This window comes from Heloderma suspectum, chromosome 1 (assembly GCF_057233095.1).
Source record: "Heloderma suspectum isolate Gila_16-S chromosome 1, 16-S_ref, whole genome shotgun sequence".
Taxonomy (NCBI): Eukaryota; Metazoa; Chordata; class Lepidosauria; order Squamata; family Helodermatidae; genus Heloderma; species Heloderma suspectum.
In genome coordinates, this window is record NC_139458.1 from 291,353,718 (window position 1) to 291,373,837 (window position 20,120).

A 20,120-nucleotide genomic window follows, 5' to 3' on the forward strand; every position below is an offset into this window, starting at 1 on the left:
CTTGCCTAAGGGTCTGCAAAAGCCTCAAGCTGGCACTGCCTTCCGCCACAATCCCTGTCTATTGAAAGGTAGCAAGCAAACGTTGCTATTTGAAAACAAGCAATACATAATATCTTGCCTGCTGTATGGTAAACATGTACTGTCTACTGAGACTGCGGTGAGGGAGTAGTTGCAGCTGTTGCTTTTGCCTGCTGCTTGCCTCCTTGCTAATTTTGTCACGGCAAAGAGAAAAGTCAGCAGCACAATAAGGAAAGGGGACAGAGTTAAAAGAAGGGATACATCATGTGACATGGCTGGGTGGGGGGGAAAGCGCTAGTCTGATGCAATGGACTGAGTGCTGGGACTAGACCTGGGTTCACATCCCCATTCAGCCATGACACTCACTGGTGGCCTTCAGCCAAGCACTCGCTCTCAGCTCGAGAAGCAATTTTAGAGTCAGAATGCAACTAATAGGCAAGATGCAGGTCTGAATGTTTACAGCTGGCTTGTGCAAAAGAGCCACATTACTGGGATACAAAGGCAAGGCACACAGTTTGCTGTGGGGAAACTTCACAGTCTAGTAGCTGCTGCCAGTCTGGGGGCTCCCCTGCTCCTTGTACTCAACAGATATATGTGAATCAAAATATATTCCAAAAAACTCCCTATTTCTCCAATGACCTCCCACCCAAACAGAAACTAAGGCTGCAACTCTAAGTACATTTAATAATATCATCATGAGATGATCCCAAGTCCTAGTATAATGAGAGAGGGAGAAAAATGTCTCCCCATCCACTTTCTCCACACCATGCATAATTTTGTCATGTCTCCCCTTACTCTCCTTTTTTCTAAGCTAAACAATTCCAGATGTTATAACCTTCCCTCATGGCGGAGTTGCTCAAGCCTCTTGATAATTTCAGTTGCTCTTTTCTACACTTACCAAGGAACAAGCCTCAGTGAATATGGCGGAACTTACCATGCATGGGGCATATGTAAGATAAATTAAACAAGTGATCCAGCTAGCTGGGATATGGGAAAGATGGCACGGATGGGTGTGTATGGAAAAGAGGGAGAGGTGCATGGTTAAGCTGGAGGCATGGCACATGAGAGCAGGACATGGAGGGAGAGGAAAGGAAAGTGACATAGAAATGGAATATAGCATTCTGTGTGACATGGTGGGTAAATCTTTTGGCTAGAATCCAGCACAAGGGCATGCATAATTAATTGCCTTAAGAATACCTAACTCTGGGCTGATCTACATTGGGCCTGCCATCGCAATGAATTTGGTGTCCCGTCGGGTTAAACGCTCTCACATTAAAACGTGATTATCCACACTCACCCATTTTCCCCGTTGCAGTGCTTCATCGAATGTGCAAGCTTGGTTCACACTCGAGCGCTGTGCTGTTTTCCTGTTGTTTTCATGTGCGCGCTTGTCTGATCTCGGAAGCTAAGCAGGATCAGCTCTGGTCAGTAGTTGGATGGGCAACCATCTGGGAATCAGGCTTCCTGCACTGAGCAGGGGGTTGTTCTATCCCTTCAAATGAGGATATGTTTTCTAGGGATGTACGAAAGTCCCTTACCTTTGACGAAATTTGATTTGTGGTGGGGGGGAGGCGCCCCATCCCGCCCCCCCGAAATTCTGGCCGGTGGGGAGGCACCCCGTCCCTCCCGCCACGAATCCTGCCAGCCGGGTGTGCAAATGGTGGCGGCCGTAGCCACCGCCGTTTGCGTCCCTGCAGTCAGCCGTGATAGGCTACATAAATGTTTATGTAGCCTATCACGGCTGAGTTAAAAAAACAACAACCACGCGTATGCAAATGGCGGTGCCCATGGGCGCCACCATTTGCATTCCTTATTTTGTCACATGTAGTCTACGTAAACATTTACGTAGACTACGGCGAAAATAAGGGGAACACAAATAGCGTTCCCCTTATTTTCGCTGTAGTCTACGTAAATGTTTACATAGACTACACGAGCCAAAATAAGGAACGCAAATGGCGGCGCCCATGGGCGCCGCCATTTGCGTACGCGCGTGTGTGTTTTTTAAACTCAGCCATGATAGGCTACGTAAACATTTACGTAGCTTATCATGGTATTTTTTAAAAATCTAGCCGTGATAGGCTACGTAAATCTTTACGTAGCTTATCACGTTGGTTTTTTTTTTAACTTGGAAATGGTGGTGGTGGCAGCCGGTCGGAAGACCGGCTGCCGTAGCCGCCTCCGGAGCTGCTGCTGGAGCCGCCGCCGCCAGGGAGAGTCGCCCAAGGTAAGTCCCGTCCCGGGGGGGGGGGGGGGGCTGGGGGCAGACCGTTTCGCCACCAATTTCAGGGGGCAGAATGCACTGGCATTCAGCCTCCCCGAGATTCGTGGCAAAATTCTCTGACATCCCTAGTTTTACCCCCTCCTATCCCTCGCTCTGGATTTTTTTTTTTAATTAAGGCATTATCTTCGAAGAATCATGGCTTCTCTACGATGTTTTTTTTTTCCTAATTCAGGCATGATCTTCGAAGATTCGAAGATGTGAAGCTTCACATCTTCGAACCTTCGAAGATCATGCCTGAATTAGAAAAAAAAACATCGTGCAGAAGCCACGATTCTTCGAAGATAACACCTTAATTTAAAAAAAAAATCCAGAGCGAGGGATAGGAGGGGGTAAAACTTAGTCTCATTTGAAGGGATAGAACAACCCCATGCTCAGTGGAGGAAGCCTAATTCCCAGGCGGTGGCCCATCCAACTACTGACCAGGGCCGACCCTGCTTAGGTTCCAAGTTCAGACAAGCGCGCGCACATCCAGCCCTTTGCTTGTTCCTGAGGAAACGGGGACTGCTAAGGAAGCTATGCGATCAGTAGCCAGAAGATGACATGGGGCCGTTGAGAGCTGTGATTGGACAGGAGGGAAATACAAACACTGCCGTGTATGGACAGGCAGGGGAGGGGACTATGACCAGATATGGTAGTGAAGGCGGAAAATCAGAGCACATTAAGGGGAAATACCGGGATATTAGGGTATTGAAAGCGGGAGCACGGAGGCAGGAAATTCCGGTTCCAATTCGAGGCGGCTACTGCGTAGTGTGAAAGACGGGCGGTGAAACCTCTTTGGAAGCGAAAAAACCCATAAGTGTAGATCGGCCCTCTGTGTTGGATGTAAGACTTTACCACAAATTGATCAAGGTTGTAATCCTATAAGACTTATCTGGGAGTTACATCCTATTTCAGTTAGCGGGGCTTACAATAGTCATGTATAGGATTGTGCTGTAAAATGTGGTGTGTCCATCGGGGGGGGGGGAAATCTGTGTGAGGCCTACAGGCTACTATTTGGTTATCCCTGCCTAGAATTATCATAGTGTTATTTATACACACTCATATTGAGGGGGTGGAAGCAAAGAAGACAAGTTGCTATTTCTATCAGATGATTTATGTCCTCTTCTCTTTTTTGATACTAAGGGGCTGATCATGATGCTTTTATAAGAGACTGAGCAGCTTAAATAAAGAATGGACATATCTTTTAATGTTAAGTAATAACAATCAAACAAAGCTCCAAGAGTTTTCAATTCTATACCTGGTTTCCTGCTGATTTATCATCACACAAGTTCCTTGCCCTCTTCCAAAATGAATTTATTGGTACCTCTTTACTATGCACAACATTTTTGCAGGACAATTTACATTCATTTTGCTTTCAAATGATATTTGTCCTGAATTGCAGGCAGAGTGGAGCGCTGGTTTAAATAAATGCTTTGAGAAGGCTGCAACTTATGAAAAATTGGTAAGATCTTCCCAGACATAATTACCTCCTGTTTATAAGTGCTAAAGATTAATGATGTAATACTGATTATATGTAAGGATGTACAATGGTCATTTCTCATTTGCCCTTGTTGTTTAAATATATATATTTATATGACAAGGTCTATAAATATCCTTAATTAGTTCCATTACTTTGAATGTGAAAGGTAAAAACGACAGATGAGTATAAGATACTTTACAATGCTTCCTCCATCATCAGCTAGTTACTCAATCATCTTTACAATAGATCAGGCAAGACTAATGTTTCTCTCTTGTTTTTAAAATAAGGGTTTAATATGGAGAGTGACAGAAGATTAAGAATGAGCCTACCTATGCTATTAATTCTCAGTGAAATTCTTCAACATATAAGGACTGAAGTACAAGGGGGACTCTCTAAGTGTGATGCTTTGAAGTGGGTTTTTGCAAAACACATTAAATAAGACCACAGGATGTATTTATCTATTTATCATGTATATAAAGCATTTTTACTTCATTCTTCATTCAACAAAGCACCCCCGTGAAGCATAAATATGATCAACAACAACAACAAAACAGTCCTTTCCCACAGGCTTACAATCTAAATAATGTGACATAAAAGGAAAAAGGAATGAGGAGGGAAGAGGAGGGAAGAGGAAAACAAGCAAACTCAAGTTGGTTTCCCAGCAGAGCTAAGAGTGGACTTGCCTCCCATCTCTCTCTCTCTCTCTCTCTCTCTCTCTCTCTGCAGCAGCCTGAAGGAACAGTGGCTGCCACATGACAGTTGCAGGAGGGAGGAGCCTGATGGTGGCAACAGAATGGCCTTGCTTCCCATCCTATGGGTCAGGATGTCCAGATTTTAACTGAGAGACTGGCCTGATCTATCACAATTCCACCAGCAAGAGGAGGTGGTGGCCCAAGAGAGTTGGAGACAGGAGGTCTGGGGCTCTAGAATTGACTGGGTGCTGAGGTGAGGTCAAGACCCTAAACAGGGGTGCTGATTCAGAGTTCAGTGGCTGGTGTTGAGGACCACAGTTAGCATTCTGCAGCTGAGACAAAACGAGGAAGTTGTCTCAACACTGGCCTGGAGAGATGCCAGAGCTTTATAGTCTGGGCTAAGAAGTCGAGTCATGCCCTCTGAGTGATCTGGCCTCCTAAAGGGCTGGTGCCATTTTATGCAGCTGTTGGATTCTTCTAGACAGAAGAGGTTCAGGTTGTGTGTGCTTCTTTGAGAAAGCTCCTCAGGTCTTTCTCAATCCTCTGAGGAGTCTGATGTCCACTCATCAGAGTCCAGTAGAAGAGTACCTCTTTGGGGTTCAGCAGACTCCAGTGCAAGGGAATCCACTTGCAAAGGACTGTGGAGTGGATTTGTCTCCTTCTATACAATCTGGACTGCTTGAAGCTAGAGTAATAAGAATTCTCTCTGCATTTTAATTCCCTCACTGTCTCCCATATCTGGAATTCCCTAACATCCAAGTGATGCCACATTTCTCTAGTCCTTCAAATTTCTACTTAAAGATTTTTCTATAAAGCGTTTGGGTAAGGCTGAAGTCTTGAACAGAGAGCAAGCCCTACTGAACACAGTGGGATGTATTTTCAAGTAAACATGCATAAGATTGTACTGTTAATTCCTTAACCCCTCAGTCCTCATCCTCAACTCAAACCAAAGCCTAAGGGGATCTCTACACCTCAAGTTTATTGTGCATTCATGGTTGCTCACTCACTGAATTGTGCGGGTCCATTACATGACGTTGTCATTGTCCAGTCTTTATTTATTTATTTATTTATTTATTTTATTAATTGCCCATCTGGCTGGTCACCCAGCCACTCTGGGCGATGTACAAAGCATATAATAAAACAGTTTAAAACAATAAAATTCTACAATAAAAACATTTTCTAAAATACCCTAACCCACCCCAAATGCCTGCCTGAACAACCATGTTTTTAGTGCACGGCAGGAGCTCACTGAAGAGGGGGCATGGCGGAGTTCCCTAGGGAGGGAGTTCCAAAGAATTCCACTATTCCACTATTTCCTCCCACCTATCCTGTGTTTTCCTCAAATGGAAAAATTGGGTATTTTTCCAGATATGTGCAAATGGAGTGCTATGTCCTCCCCGTGTATTTCTCCCCTAGCATGAATGAAGCACTGAGTGTGGTTGTTGGGGAGTGCTCGTGATGTCAAAGGTGGTGTTGAAGGTCTGATTGGCGTTCAGCCTTCCCACTCCTGTGCCATTTTGGCTCCTTGCCATTTTCAGCTTGCCTGTTCAAAACAAAGCAGCAGAGCAGAGGAGCGGCAGGGACTGGGCAAAAGCATGGAAGAGGGAGGCAGGGCCCAGGGAGATTGGGGGGGGGGCTGTCAGCGTGTCAGTCCCCATCCACCAGTAATACGCAAGGGGAGGGAAAGGGGCAGGAACCCAGGAGCAAGTATCACTGAACCTGGAGCGTAATGCCTCTTCATGGAAACATAACGCTATGAGAATGGCCATCTACAGAGAAGGAAGCATGTGTAAAGGGAATCAGTTGTGATTCTGCATTTAAAACAGAAGTGGAAAGCCCCATTTTAAATGCAGGGTTTTAGGCTGGTGTAGAAATCCCCTAAGTATAGGCAGCTGCAGTTCTTTGCATTCATGACTTGTTACCTTTCCCTCTTCCTTCTCCTGTTTATTTTTCAAATATATACATTGCCATTCTGGTGAACGCTGGTCCTTCAGGTACCTTATCCCCCTGCCTAAATTTATACCGCATCACCAACATCAAAAAAAATTGAGCCATCTATGTAAGACTGGTTTTGGATAAATTACTTTACACTCAAACATGTCATCAAAATATTGTGCACCACTCCTGGTAGTATTGCCAATTATTTCAGAAGAATTAATTCTGTTCTTGGGCTGCCATTGTCTTAAGATGTCATTACTATGCATGGCAGAAATGTTGTCAGCAAGCTGAACTTCATCTTCTCCTTCAAGTCAGACTGTCTCGAATGTCTCATAGAACACATGGCACAATGTAAAAGAAACTGGCATTATAAAATGTTTCCAGGATATATATTATGTAAATAGTGTCTTCTAAATAAATTGCCATCTTCAGAATATTGCTTTTGTGTCAGTCATGTGTACTCAAATAATTTATTCTTCTACTGATTCACAAACCCTATGCTGTGATAGATGGATTTTTACAATTAACATTCCTTGCGTTAGAACAAAATGTTTCCTTGTTTGTTCTATGCATTAAAATCTAGCATTCCACCCCCACCATCTATTCAACATAATTAAATCAAGATTTTATTGCATACAATAACCTACTTTTGTGTGTTGCTGTTCAACTGTATTAATGTAAACATGATTATAAGTAAACCAGTCCAGCATATGCTACTCATTACTGAAATTGTGAAATAAGGTGATAATTTATATTAATTTAATAATTTATTTTTTACATTGACTGTTCAGTATAATGTGGATATCGGCAGCAACAGTTAAATGAAGAGGGCTTACTGGTTACACAGAACATTAGTTATAAGAATGATGGATTTATTTTAGGTCTGTAAGCAGCTGTTTCTCATAAATATATAACTCATTTTGTTTTATTGAGGTCCAGTGAGGTAGAGCAGGGATGGGAACCTTTTTTGGTCCATGGGTTGCACTGGCTACAGTGAGGGTGTCACCCTCCCTCGTCACCCTCCACATTACAAAGGAGTTCAGACATGCTATCTCTCTGTACACGTGTAATTGCATATATGCTTCCTCCATTGATTAAAGGGAATTGCTGTCATGGAACTATGAAAACATGCAAATGTCTACCTGACTGCGACATCACTACCCAGTCAGGTAACTTAGGAGGGTACCCATAAATAAGCCAGTCGAGAGCCTTGGCAGGAAATATGGTCCAATCCTGAAGCATTTCCACCCACCAGACAGGTCAACAGTTTAAGATGTCACCCGGAGAGGGGGGTCTTTACGACAATGGAATGAGAAGTGCATTGGAGTATTACCCGGATTTCATGGAATCGGCTTTGGTCCATCAGGGACACATGAAGCAGGACAAGCCGAGTGTAGTGTGCCTTTAAAATCTAGTTTTCAGTGCTTGAAAGGAACATACTTCTGGGTGGAGCAACTAATTTCCCCTGTGTGTGCAGATTTCCCTGAAGAAACCAAAATCCCCAGTTCTCCAGTGCAGCATCTGAAGGCTCCTAAGAGCTCCCCGCCCCAATTTCACCGCATCCCAGCAATCAGCCACAGAATTATTGCTCCCACCCCATTTTACCCCATGAATGCACTTTTTACTATTGCTTCCACACACACCCCGCTTCCAACCCCCGTTTCTCCCTTTCTCTTTCTCCCTGCTCGCAGTGAGAAGTTCCCATAAACCCAAAATATTGGTACTGTGATAAAGTGATAAAGCAGAGAAGGGACTTTACATAACAACAGAGAAACTACAGAACATCAAAGAAGCACAACATCTCAATAGTGATTTAATAGAGCATCGGAAAAGTGAAAGAGCACTTTAGGGTGTGTTACTAAAGTTATCCTTTAACCCTTTCACTGTAGGAGAGCTAGATTTATTTCTTACTTCTGAGTAAACATGCACAGAGGGGGGGGGGATACATATGTTAAAGATTAAAAGCAGGCTAGCTAAGGTGAATGAGTGTCCCCACTACTGCAGTGATGTGAGGGGTTGCTGCTGCACTCCTGGGGATTTTCTCAATGGGAAAAACTACTTCCTTTGGGGAAAGAAGAGGGAATAAGGCGTCCCACCACCTTAAACATGTCACTGCCAGGTCACAGAGTCACGCCCAGGATTTAATGTGTGTGTGGGGGGGGGGGCATGGCAAACTGAGGTAAAACTGCCAGGGAGCTGCTTTCAGTAAAAAAGTCAGAGTAAAAGGAGTTTCAGAAAATGCGGCTTTTCAAGAGGGAAACAGCTGGTTGGCAGCGGACTGGTGATGATGTCATCTGTTGTGAAGAATCTCAAACTGCTCTAACTTTGCACTAAAGCACTCATGAAGACAGCCCCTGGGCACTCCTCATAATATATTTTGTTTTGATTACAAGTAGTGAATTATCGCACACACATAGCACAGCTTTTACACTGGACAGCTAGGTAGCTTGAGCTCAATCAAGTAGCAAGAAACTCTTGAGTTTTTCTTTGTCAGACTTCTGTTCCCTTTGTTCTGCCCCATCCTGGGTCCAGCTTCAGAGGTACTGAGTTCTTTATACTCTTTGTTTTGAAGCCTAATTGCCCTTGAGTTTGGGCACCAGTTCTTTCTTTTTGCTTAGGCACCCAGCACATTTGTGGGTTTTAGCTCAGCTCAAAGATTAACCCAGGGTTCACCTGGTGTCCAATATAGTTCCTTGTGATCCTTTCCTGGCAGGATCACCTGCTCTACTCTGGGGCCTATCCCATGTTTTCAGGCTGAGAGTTTCCCATTTCTCATCGTGAACCACTTTGTTGCCTCATTTGCCTAGAGAGATCTGTTTGCCTTTGTGACAAACCCCTATTTCTGATAAACAGTGTCCCCTAGACCATATGGTCAGTTGACACCCTGCTGGGCAACCTGAATAGTTTTATCTAGTCTTATCTCACTTTTTTGTCATCCAAAATGCGACCAAAACCTTAACCCCCTTGTCTGAATAGTCTGACTGGTTCCAACCACTTTGGGCTTTTCATATGTAAGTTACAGTTGTTAAGAAGGTGGGTCCAGCCAGTAGCTAATTTTCTGATCTGCTGGCTATACCGCTGACATCAGAAATCACATTATTGGACAGACCAACCATCAGTCTCTGCTAAGGGGCTGGCTTTTACCCAACTGAGATCCCCATAAAAAGGAGTCACTCAAACCTTCTACAGCTTTCCATATATCATCTACCTTGAAGCCAGATGCGTTCTCTCTCTCAGACCATCCGCTCTTCAATAAACTCTGCATAGGCTTTGGGACCCAAGACTTTACTTAAGTAGGTAATATGGTTACATAGTTTAGACTGACTTTGATTTTATTTGGAATTCTGTGTATTTGTGTGATTACTGCCTTCCTTGGTCCCCCCCCTCCCCCATTTCTCTTCTCTCCCCCTAAAAAAAACTCCTTTTATATTTGGACATTTGGCTGTGTTGTTTTAAAAATGATTTCTCACTGAACTCTTCCCCACATGAAAGACCGCATTCTTACAAAGATACTGCTTCTGTTTATAAAGAGTTTTGGAAAGTTCTCTGTTTCTGGGCTTTGGGAAGGATAATCATAGCACCTTTCTTTTTTCCTAGGCCTGGGCGGAAGGGAGGAGGTCTTGGCAACAGGGCTCAGAAACTCCCCAAGCAGTGGGACAGATTAGGGTGTGTCAGGACGTTCATCCTGACTGGTGCCAGCCTATTAGAAATTCTTTTCCTGGAAAACCCATGAAAGAAGAGGCCCACCAGGAGGAAAAGTTACCCTCCCTTCTGGTCTCATAACAGTCTTGTATACCTAGAAAGATTACAGCTTTACCCCCTGGTAAAGGGTCCATTCATCCCAAATCCAGGTTCCATATATAACACAGTGTATCTGTGAGCCCCCTACTTTGGTTTTTCTTAACTTGCAGGATGCCGCACCCTATGTATAAGTTGTCATTTTTCAGTCCAATTGTAGTGTTCATGCAGCAAATATACAGATATATTGAGGAAAAAAGAGAGATGGAGATATAGAAATATATTCTAGTGCTAAATAGGAGCAAAGCAAGAGCTGGCGAAGCATTTGTTAAAGCACCTTTACGAGGACAGTTAGGTTCAGAAGACCAGGCTTCTCCCAGAGCATGAATAGTATGGTGATGCAGACATCTGCTCTTCAAGTACTTGTTCAATGAGCTTGAATAGTTGCAGCAATTGCTTTGTCATCTTTGATAGATCACCTTAAAGAAGGTGAAGACTGTTGATATAATACATAATCTAAGCCAAGTGTATGAAAAGGCAACATAACCAAGGAAAAGTGTCGAAGAACATTGAGTATTTAATTTAAGCTACGAAAGTAACACAACATGAACAATAAAAGAGGACACCTTTATGACTTGGATACAATCCTCATTTCTTATCAAACAATGACAATGGAAGTGACACCACTGGTGGAAGTTTCCCCTCCTCTGCAAACCCCCATGAGCACCCCAAATCTGGTCCAGAGAGTTGGGGAGCCCCTGGAGCAGACCTGCAGGCACCAGGGCGTAAGTGGAGGAGAGGAAGGGGAAGTCCTGTTGTGTGAGTGAAAGTCTGCTCAGTGACATTGGATGGAGCCCTCAGTCTTCAGCTTTGCTTGTATTTGGTGCAAATAGTAAAAGGCTCCACACTTTACTACAGCACCTGCATTTGCTGGGGGCACACTGGCATTACTCTGTTTATCATGACAAACATGTAAAGTTTGAATGACAGACTGCTGTCCTTCAATGGGCACACACACATTTTGGAGAGCCACAGCCGACCTGATCTTTTCTTTTCCTAAAGTGCATTTAGGGATTTTCTCTCCATCTTGGATGTTAATGGAATCTTGCCCAGAATCATACTTGGGCTATTTCTGGCAAGCCTGGTTGCAAAACTGCATACATTAAAGCAGGGGCGGCCAAACTGCAGCTCAGGAGCCAAAGTAGGGATGTACAGGCTGTGTAAAATCCGCTCCGTCTGTGTTTTGCGGATTGTCAGGTGCCTTTCGTTCTGTCATCCACCCACAGATGGATGCAAATTTTTTTTTTCGTCATGCGGAAAAATATGGAAATATTTTACATAAGTATTTACTTAAGTGTTTGCATAATTCACCCCAGTACGTAACATTTAGTGTACTGTCCTCTATTCCATTCTACGTTTCCTTGGCAGAAAGTTATGTATTTTTCTACGGATTCATATGCATAAATTTCGGGAAAGTAAAAAAATCATCCAAAAGTCCACGGACTCCGCAGGGCCTGAGGGGGTCGCTCTGCAGCAGATTTCACAGGTCGGATTCTTAGAAATCCGAGCTGATTTTAATCCGTCTCGAATTTCTCCAGCATCCCTAAGCCAAAGGCAGCTCTCTTGACAGTTCATTTGTGAAGTCTGAGCTAACAAATGTGTTTGTACCTTTTGTGGCTCCCAGCTTCACCCCGAAGATGCCACTTGAGCTGCAAGCACCGCTGAGGACAGAGGGGAAGCATCTGACGTGCAGGAGAGAGTGGACACAATTGAAAAGGCATAGGCAGCATGCAGGAGAGAGACAAAGGAGGACACCGCTGAAGAGGCACGGAGGGGGAGAAGGCAGAAGTAGCTGCCTAGGAGGGGTGGAAAGCATGGAAAAGAGGGAAAAGGTGCTGGCTGTCAAGATGGTTGAAGATCACGGAAGGAGAGAGAGCAGGCTCAGCCAAAAAGAACCAAACACAAGCCTGGGACAGAGAGAGAAAGGACAGGAGCCTACTGAGGCCTGGAGAAGGGCGAGAGGTCAGTCGGTGTAGCTGCCTTTTGGGTACCAATGGCCACTTTGCAGGATGGAGTCCTTTTGCACGTAGAAGTATTACACCTGAAGCTAGAGTGTTGCCTGAGAAAAGTGAAACTAAACTCAATTATGTTCTCTGCGTGTGCACAAACTCTTGTTCAAGTGGAAGAATGATAACTGCTATAGCACTGACCTGTTTTTGCACTGCACGGATGTTTGTGCAAACTCTTGAGCGAGTGTTTGCGGAGCAGCGCTAGCAACTATTTTCCTTCTGCTCAGTGTTTGTTGGAACCAATCCAGTGTATGTGGCTTTTAATATATAACTTGCAAGTCAATGTGGAGTGCCTGTTTAAAATGATGTACTCGATTTTACTTGGGGAAAGGAAATGGGGAAATAAAACATAAGGAAGCCTAATGCAATTCTCAAACTGTGACTGGGGCCAAAATCATTTAAGAGACATTCTCCCCTCTAGACAAACTGGAATCAGGGCTGGGCCAAGACATTTTGCTGTCTGAGCAGCAGATGGCACCTTCACCTGTCAAATGCATAGTACCCCCCCACCCCCCATGGCAAGACATTTTGTGGGGGGGGGGAGGGCTGAAGCAGAAAACCCACAAGCACTTCTCCTCCTCCTCCTCCTCCCTGAGGATGGTGATGATGACATCACATTCTATAACCAACCACGGGCCTAACCAGTGTGGTGCAGTGCTTCACGCTTGTCCCACTCAGGCATGAAGCACACTGGGTGACTTTGGGCTAATCACTGACTCTCAGCCTAATCTACCTGAGGAAAAAATGGAGAGGAGGAGAACCATGTGAGCTGCCTTGGGTTCCTTGCAAGAGGAAAAAAGGCGGGATATAAATGTAATGTATATAAAGAAAGAGAGGCCCTTCTCATTTGCCCACTGGTGAGAGCAGTTAGGTGGGTGACCACATGTGAGAGGGTTTTCTCTACAGTGGCCACAGACCTTTGGAACAAGTTGCCATCAGAGGTCCGCCATGCTCTGCCATTGCAGGCTTCTAAGAAGGCCTTGAAAATGTATTATTTTACTGTGACCTTCTCTTGACATGACTGCTGTTGTTGCTGCTGTTATTGCTGCTTTTATTGTTGGCATTTGTTATTGTTTTATTGCTATTTTCTTGTGTTTATGTTTTATTGCTTTTAACATTTTAACTGTTTTTATGTATTTTATTGCTGTGAGCTACCTTGGGAGGGCTTCTGCATTTTTTAGATATAAATAAATAAATAAATAAATTTATTTAATGTTGTTTCATGACACTCATGATCAAGCTACTTGAGACGGCTACCTCATTCTGCCAAATAGTAGGGCTGGTGTTGGCTGAAATCAATTAATCAACAGTTCTAGATTAATCAGTACTCTGCCACTGCTCGGCAGTTTGCTGTGCAGGCAAAAACAGAGAAAACAGAATTATCTATATTCAAGTGCTGGTTGTGGAAGAAAAATCAACCGTTATCTCATGCATGCATATTTTACAGCTTATGGCACCCAGTGCTGAGAGAGCTCACAAAGGTAATGTCATGTTTGCTTATTCCTTTGGCCACCGGATTAAAGATGACTGCTGAAGGATTACATATTTATTGTTGCTTGGTGAAGGATATACCATTCCTCTTTTTACTTTGCAGAAGAAAATCACAAAAATGATCACCAGCTCATCATATCAGATGCATATAAATCCCCCTCAGAGCACAGAGTTGCACATGTTGAATAAAAACATTAGCACACACAAATCCAGGTATATGAAGAAAATGTGTAAATGGCATTCATTTCTTATATAGCACTGTGTTGTGAGGGGAATCTGTGAATGCATGTACTTCATGTACATGTTGAATTTGTAAACTAAGACCCATTTCTTCAGTGCAGTTCCACTGAATGTATAGACAATCTATTACTAGTTTTTTAAATCAATCAGCCATTTAATACTTTAGCCAAGTGGATCAGAGACACTGCTGCTGCAGCTAATAAGGTGTAGACAATTAGTTGATCATCGTATCCTGAAGAGAGTAACTGGAGATTGAAATGAAGGGCTCCCCTACCCCTCGCTGTTGCAATGTCATCATTAGAGTTTTCCAGCAGAAAAAGCCCTCTGCCTGTGAGGCCATAGAGGAGGTAACATTTTCTTGTTCGTGTACAGAACATAAGAACATCCACAAAATAAATTAAACACTTGTGCGAGCTAATACAGGGCTGTGTAATGTATTTCATTATGGCAAGCTTAGTAGGATGCCATCTGGGAAGAAATCAACAAATAGGAAACAAGATAAGATACTTTAAATCTGAGCCTTGAAAAAAAAGGACAGAAAGCCAAGAAGAAAGGGAATGTGATAGGAATGGAGAAAGAAAGCATTGTTTGTATTCAATTATAGCTCTTTGCCCATCAGCTCAATAGAATACCATACAATGCACTGGATTTAACTAAGACAAAAAGTGTGTTTACAAATTAGCATAACCTTTATAGACTTAGCAACTCCAGGCAAGGCAGGTATTCTTTTCTTTAAAAAAATGAGGGAGGATAGCTTTTCTTCAAAACTTTCGGGAGGGGGGTGCGCTCACACTAGCTCAATCCTTAGATCACAGCACAGCCCAATTCCTCCAACAATTCACTTTAAAAACATGGGACTGGGGGCACCACTTATTAGCTCAGCTTGTCCCCCTCACTGCAGTGAGAGCCAAGGAAGGTCCCTACTGTGCACAGTGTCCTTTCTTCACTCTGGTTCATATATTGAGTGGCACTGTTGCAAGGTTCTCTCCTTTATCATGCAGACAGCCTCCAGTGAACTGGTCCTACTGTACAAGAGCCCAGATGCAGGAAAATATGGTTCTCATGATTCTTTCAACTTTTTGTGGCTGGGCAGGGTGCAGAAATCATGCAACCCAAGCTCTCAGGAATCAGATGCTCACACCTGATCAGTGGAGTCTGTCTCTCTGGTGAAGAAGAGAAGGTCACACTCCTCCACCATGCTATTTCAGCACCGACTGGCTCAACTTATAATTCGGAGATCAGAGACAATTTTCCACCTGCCCTGTCACTGTGCAGTTCAGTTTTTCGGATAACACTCCAATCCATACTTCTGCTCCTACATATCCGTCTGTGACACCACCGTAATATTCATGCAACACCCCAGGAGTTTTGCAACACTGCACCAGCATACTTGTGTGTGTGTGCATAGATAGATATAGATATAGATATGCTATCCGATCAACTGAAGAGGTGGTTGCGAAAGCTCTACTTGAAGCCTCTGAGCTAATTAGTCTAATACATAATGAAACAATAAAAAACTGATTTTAAGTTTGACTTTTTCTTCGAAATCCTGGAGCCATGCATCCTGGAGTGGCAATGGATTGAAGGTTAGTTGCTTAGGTGGTATAAAAATATGGGGGAGTGGAAGAGTGCTTCTCCACATTCTAGTTTAGATTAAGGATAACCTAGGGCAGTATCTAATGGTGTCATTCCACAAACTCAGATAGCACTAGCAGAGCTCTGCTGAATCTTTCTGTTGCGCAAGCGGTTTCCCATTATGCTTGTGCAAGCAGTTGTGCAACTGGTTCCACAACAGGTTGCAAAAGAGTTATGCACAACTGGTTGCACAATGAGTTGTAGAAGCATAACGCACAACCATGCTTGCACACACATAATTTTAGTTGAATCCTCCTCTTGTGCATAGTTTCTGTTGGGAATATTGCAACCTCATCTGCAAGTTACAGGAAGGGGACACTGTTGCAGTTAGTTATGGGCATAGCTAGCCTTAGCATATCTATAGCTTACAGTGTGTGATTTCCTCTAGGGCTGTGCATGGACCCCTGATCCACCTTGGAGGCTGTTTTGGGGCTTCGAGGCAGACCTGATTTACTTCGGGAAGATTGGGGGGGGGGCTGACCCACCTCGGCCTCCAAAGCCGAAGCTGGATTCAGACATCCGAATGCCCCCAACATGCTGCTCAACCCCCAGTCCTTTACCTGGACCCTCTGGTGGCCAGCTGTCTTGTTGTTCCGGGGGGGGGGGAGCTCCTGCCTCTCCCCACTGCTGCCACTGGGGGAGCCACTGCCAGCTCCTGGAACCTCTGGACACACATCAGCAGCCATCTTGTTGTTCCGGGCGGGGGAGAGCCATTTTTAAAATGGCGACTCCCTGTATTTCCAGAAATAGATCCTGCAGGATCTACTTCCAGAAATACAGGGAGTCGCCATTTTAAAAATAGCCCCCCCTCCCCCCAATCAAGAAGACTGCTGTCAGTGCATGTCCAGAGGGCCCCAGTAAGGAGCTGGGACTGGGCGGTGGCTCAGCTGGGCTTCTGGATCATGCCAAAGCGCTTCAGAGTGACTTCACTCACTGCGTTCTGCTTTGTGCCCCCTCCGCCTCGCTGGCAGCCCGTAGTAACCCGAAACACCCTGCTTCAACTCAGAGGTTGGGCTTCGGGCCAAAATGGTGCACAGCCCTAGTTTCTTCCTTCCTGCTCCTCCCCCACTCCTTCCTCCATTGCTGGGATCACATGGCTTGCTCTCTTAATCGTGCCTGTGTAAAGGAACACAAAATGGACTGGACAAACTCCTTTTGAAACCCTACGCTGTACCTGCATCTTTATGCAAAAATACTTGTGAGTAAAGCTGTTTTTCTTTCTGCACTAAAAGAAAGGTGTGGTCTCTTTTTAACCTTTTGTATGTATGTGGGACTGCTAAATGCTCATTCTGTTCTGCCTTTTGTTTTTTCTCTGCTGTCTTTTTAACAAGAGGCAGCAATACCAAATAAATCCCATCAGTCTGGAACCAAGTTTCCACTAGTGCAATGTCATTTGCACTATCATAATGTTGGATACATAAAGTTGGATACTGCCCCTAGTGTCCACATCAAAGCTATTGATTTTCTTGCTGGTCTATGACCATAATACTGATTGATTGAATGCCATTGATTTTAATGACTTCAGATTTAGATATTTACTAGGGTGGAGTTTGACCAGTAACGCAATTCTAATATAATTACGGCATAACATTTCCAAATATTGAGATGCTCAACCACAGGGTGGGTTAGGGGGGTGTCTTTGTGTGTCTGTGTGTGTCTGTGTACATCTTCTCATTCTGGAAAATATCCTAATCCACCCCTCTGCTTGTGAGATCTTTCAAAGGAACACAGGAAGTTGCCTTGTAGATGAGGTTCAAACTACTTGTCACGATCAAACTGCTTGTCTATCTAGCCCAATATTGTCTACTCTTGACTGGTAACAGCTCCTCAGGATGTCAGGCACAGAGTATTTCACATCATTTTAACTAGGAAGTCCAGGGATTAAAGCTAGGACATTCTGCATGCAAAATGTGTGTTCAACCACTAAGCTATGGTCCCTCCCCAAATAAATCTTTAGTTTCCAGAGAGAATCATACTTGACCTTTTATTTTTATGATTTTCAGCACTAAATGAGCAAGTATATACTGTGCATGTCTTCCTTCAACAAAGCATAGGAAATCCATACCTTATTGTGATAGGGACAAGGGCATCTCTGCTAATGGAGTGATTGACAGTCACCGTCAGAATGTCCCATGAAGTGCCACAGCCAAACTGAGCTGTTGGTCTTCCATCCTCAAGGTAAAGGTGAAGAAAATGTTCTCCAGCATGCTCATCACTGGCTTTAAAGACAATAAAAATATATATTTATGTAAAAACCCTAGAAAAGTAGTATAACCAAGTGGGGCCCTACAAATAAAGTATTACAGTGGAGAGTGCTTCCAGCTTTCCTGGTTCTTTGTCTATTGGGAGGAGGGGGGTTCTGGGACTGAGGCAGGGTGGACACACTTATGCTCACCTACATTAACATCTTTGATTTTTCAATTGGTGTCTACAGGCAGCTCTCACTACCTCCCTGGCGACATTTTAAAATAGCTTCTCAGTGTGAACCAGAAAATGACCCATTCAGACAACGAGATGGTTCTGTCTACTCTTTTTATATCTGTGTCTCTCTTCCTCATCCTCCTTGTCTAGCTACTCCATTCTATTACCATTCCCACCCAGTATTTTTTTCTCTTAGTTTGTCAACATTCGGTGCTATTGAGTTATTATTGGGTTATGAGGGGGTGTCCTCCCCCTTAGGAATTTTTCCTTAAGAGTTTTCATATCTCTGCAAACCTCAGAGTTACCCTGAGTCTACTGATACAACCTCTTGTGCATGGGTGGTGTGGTTTTGACTACATTTACATGAGCATGGGAAATGTTTAATTAGTATTAGAAGGAATGATACCTGAAAGGGCAAGTTAAGAAGGAAAGCCCAATAACAAAGGAGTCATTTCTGAAAGCTCAAATTACCCACACAGGTTACTAATTATATTTTTCCAGTGAATGTTCTATCTTGGTCAGCACATACTATTCTCTTTGGACACTTCAGCTTTCAGACATGATGATTATGCAGTAATGACTTCAAAAACAAACTAATGATGTTTGCATATAAAGCCTCCAGCACCCAGTACTCGGATCCGCCAATGTGATTATTACTGAGCTGATGCCCCTGTGTCTATATGAAGGGTACGTATGTTACAGTGCGTGCTTGTGCTTGTTTCTTTCCTCCCTGCAGAACATCTTAAGAAGTCCCACTGGCACCTGAGAAACTCTAAGAATTGCAAACCATCCAACAGAATTTAATTTGTACTGATCACCAGTGTCTTATCCCTGGATATGTGTCTTATCCAAAACTTCCAGTGCTTGATGTTTAAGAGTGAAATGGGACTCAGACATTATACATTCTACAATCAGCATTGCTGCTAGGTTTGAGGGAGGCCTGGGCCTTTCTGCAGGCCTCCCATGCCGTACTGGAGAGAGCCAGTGTGGTGCAGTGGCAAGAGTGTTGGACTGGGAGCTGGGAGATCCGGGTTCTAGTCCCCACTCGGCCATGGAAGCTCACTGGGTGACTTTGGGCCAGTCACACACTCTCAGCCCAACCTACCTCACAGGGTTGTTGTTGTGAGGATAAAATGGAGAGGAGGAGGAGAATGTAAGCTGCCTTGGGTTCCTTGCAAGAGGAAAAAAGGCGGGATATAAATGCAATAAATAAATAAATAAAAATAAGTACTAGCTTCCCTGCTTTCTCCCCATCACCATCTCCTTTGTTGCTCCATTCTTGTCCCTCCCCGCATAAGCTTTATAGGTAGCAGTGGTAGAAAGAGGGTTTTTTTTTTTGTTTGGGTGGCCAGGGCGTGGTGTGCTGTGAAGTCAAGCACCACATTGACCAAGGATCTTCCAGCCATCCACCATATTCATTTTCCCCACATGCCTCTAGATCCCACATAGGCCCAGAGACATGTGGTAAATGAAGATAGCAGGCAGTTAGAGGAGCCTCAGCGGGTGTGCCATTTTGCTTTGTAGTACGTTGCAGCTACCACCCCCATCATCTGCCACTTTGGCATCACATGACCATGACTGCCATGAGTTTAAGAAGTGGTGGTGATTGTGACATTCCTTGCATGTCAGTTTCATGATAGATGGGCTGAGAAATAGTTGGATGGTAGGTGAATGGAAAATAAGTGGAATAACATTTGTGGTTGCTGAGCAGTAGTTCTCTAGTCTGCTTACATTACAATATTTTTGATGCCAAGAAAAAATATCCTTATTCATCCAGGCATTTTAACTTTTTTGTAATTGTCGTGTCTGAAGGATTTCATTGATGGCTCTAATTATTATATAATGATACACCACCAACGTATACCATCTTGGAATCCCACATGGGATTGATGGTGGTATATAAATGTTTAAAACAAAACAAAACAAAAAATAAATAGTGCTTCCAGATCCAATGAGTAGCCTGTGTGTGTGTGTTCCATGAGAAGGAGGAGAAGGTAATCTATCTGTCCAGAGGTCAGAACTAGATGCTTGAACTGGACCTCACACTTCCTCATGCAGTTCTCCCCCTGACTTTTCCACTTATTTCTGAACACCCTATCTTTATTTTGAAAAAAGAGCTCAGGTGCTATCTAGTACTT

The 20,120-nt window shown here is 43.8% G+C and overlaps 1 protein-coding gene across 1 annotated transcript in view; it reads right to left on the reverse strand.

Annotated features, from left to right (window-relative positions):
• LOC146359226 (protein eyes shut homolog) overlaps positions 1-20,120 on the reverse strand; it is a 249,636-nt gene that overhangs the window by 159,088 nt on the left and 70,428 nt on the right. Inside the window, exon 3 of the mRNA XM_084826874.1 lies at positions 17,627-17,780. Within this exon, the coding sequence (XP_084683000.1) occupies positions 17,627-17,780 (154 nt within the window). The remainder of the gene's footprint in view (positions 1-17,626; positions 17,781-20,120) is intronic.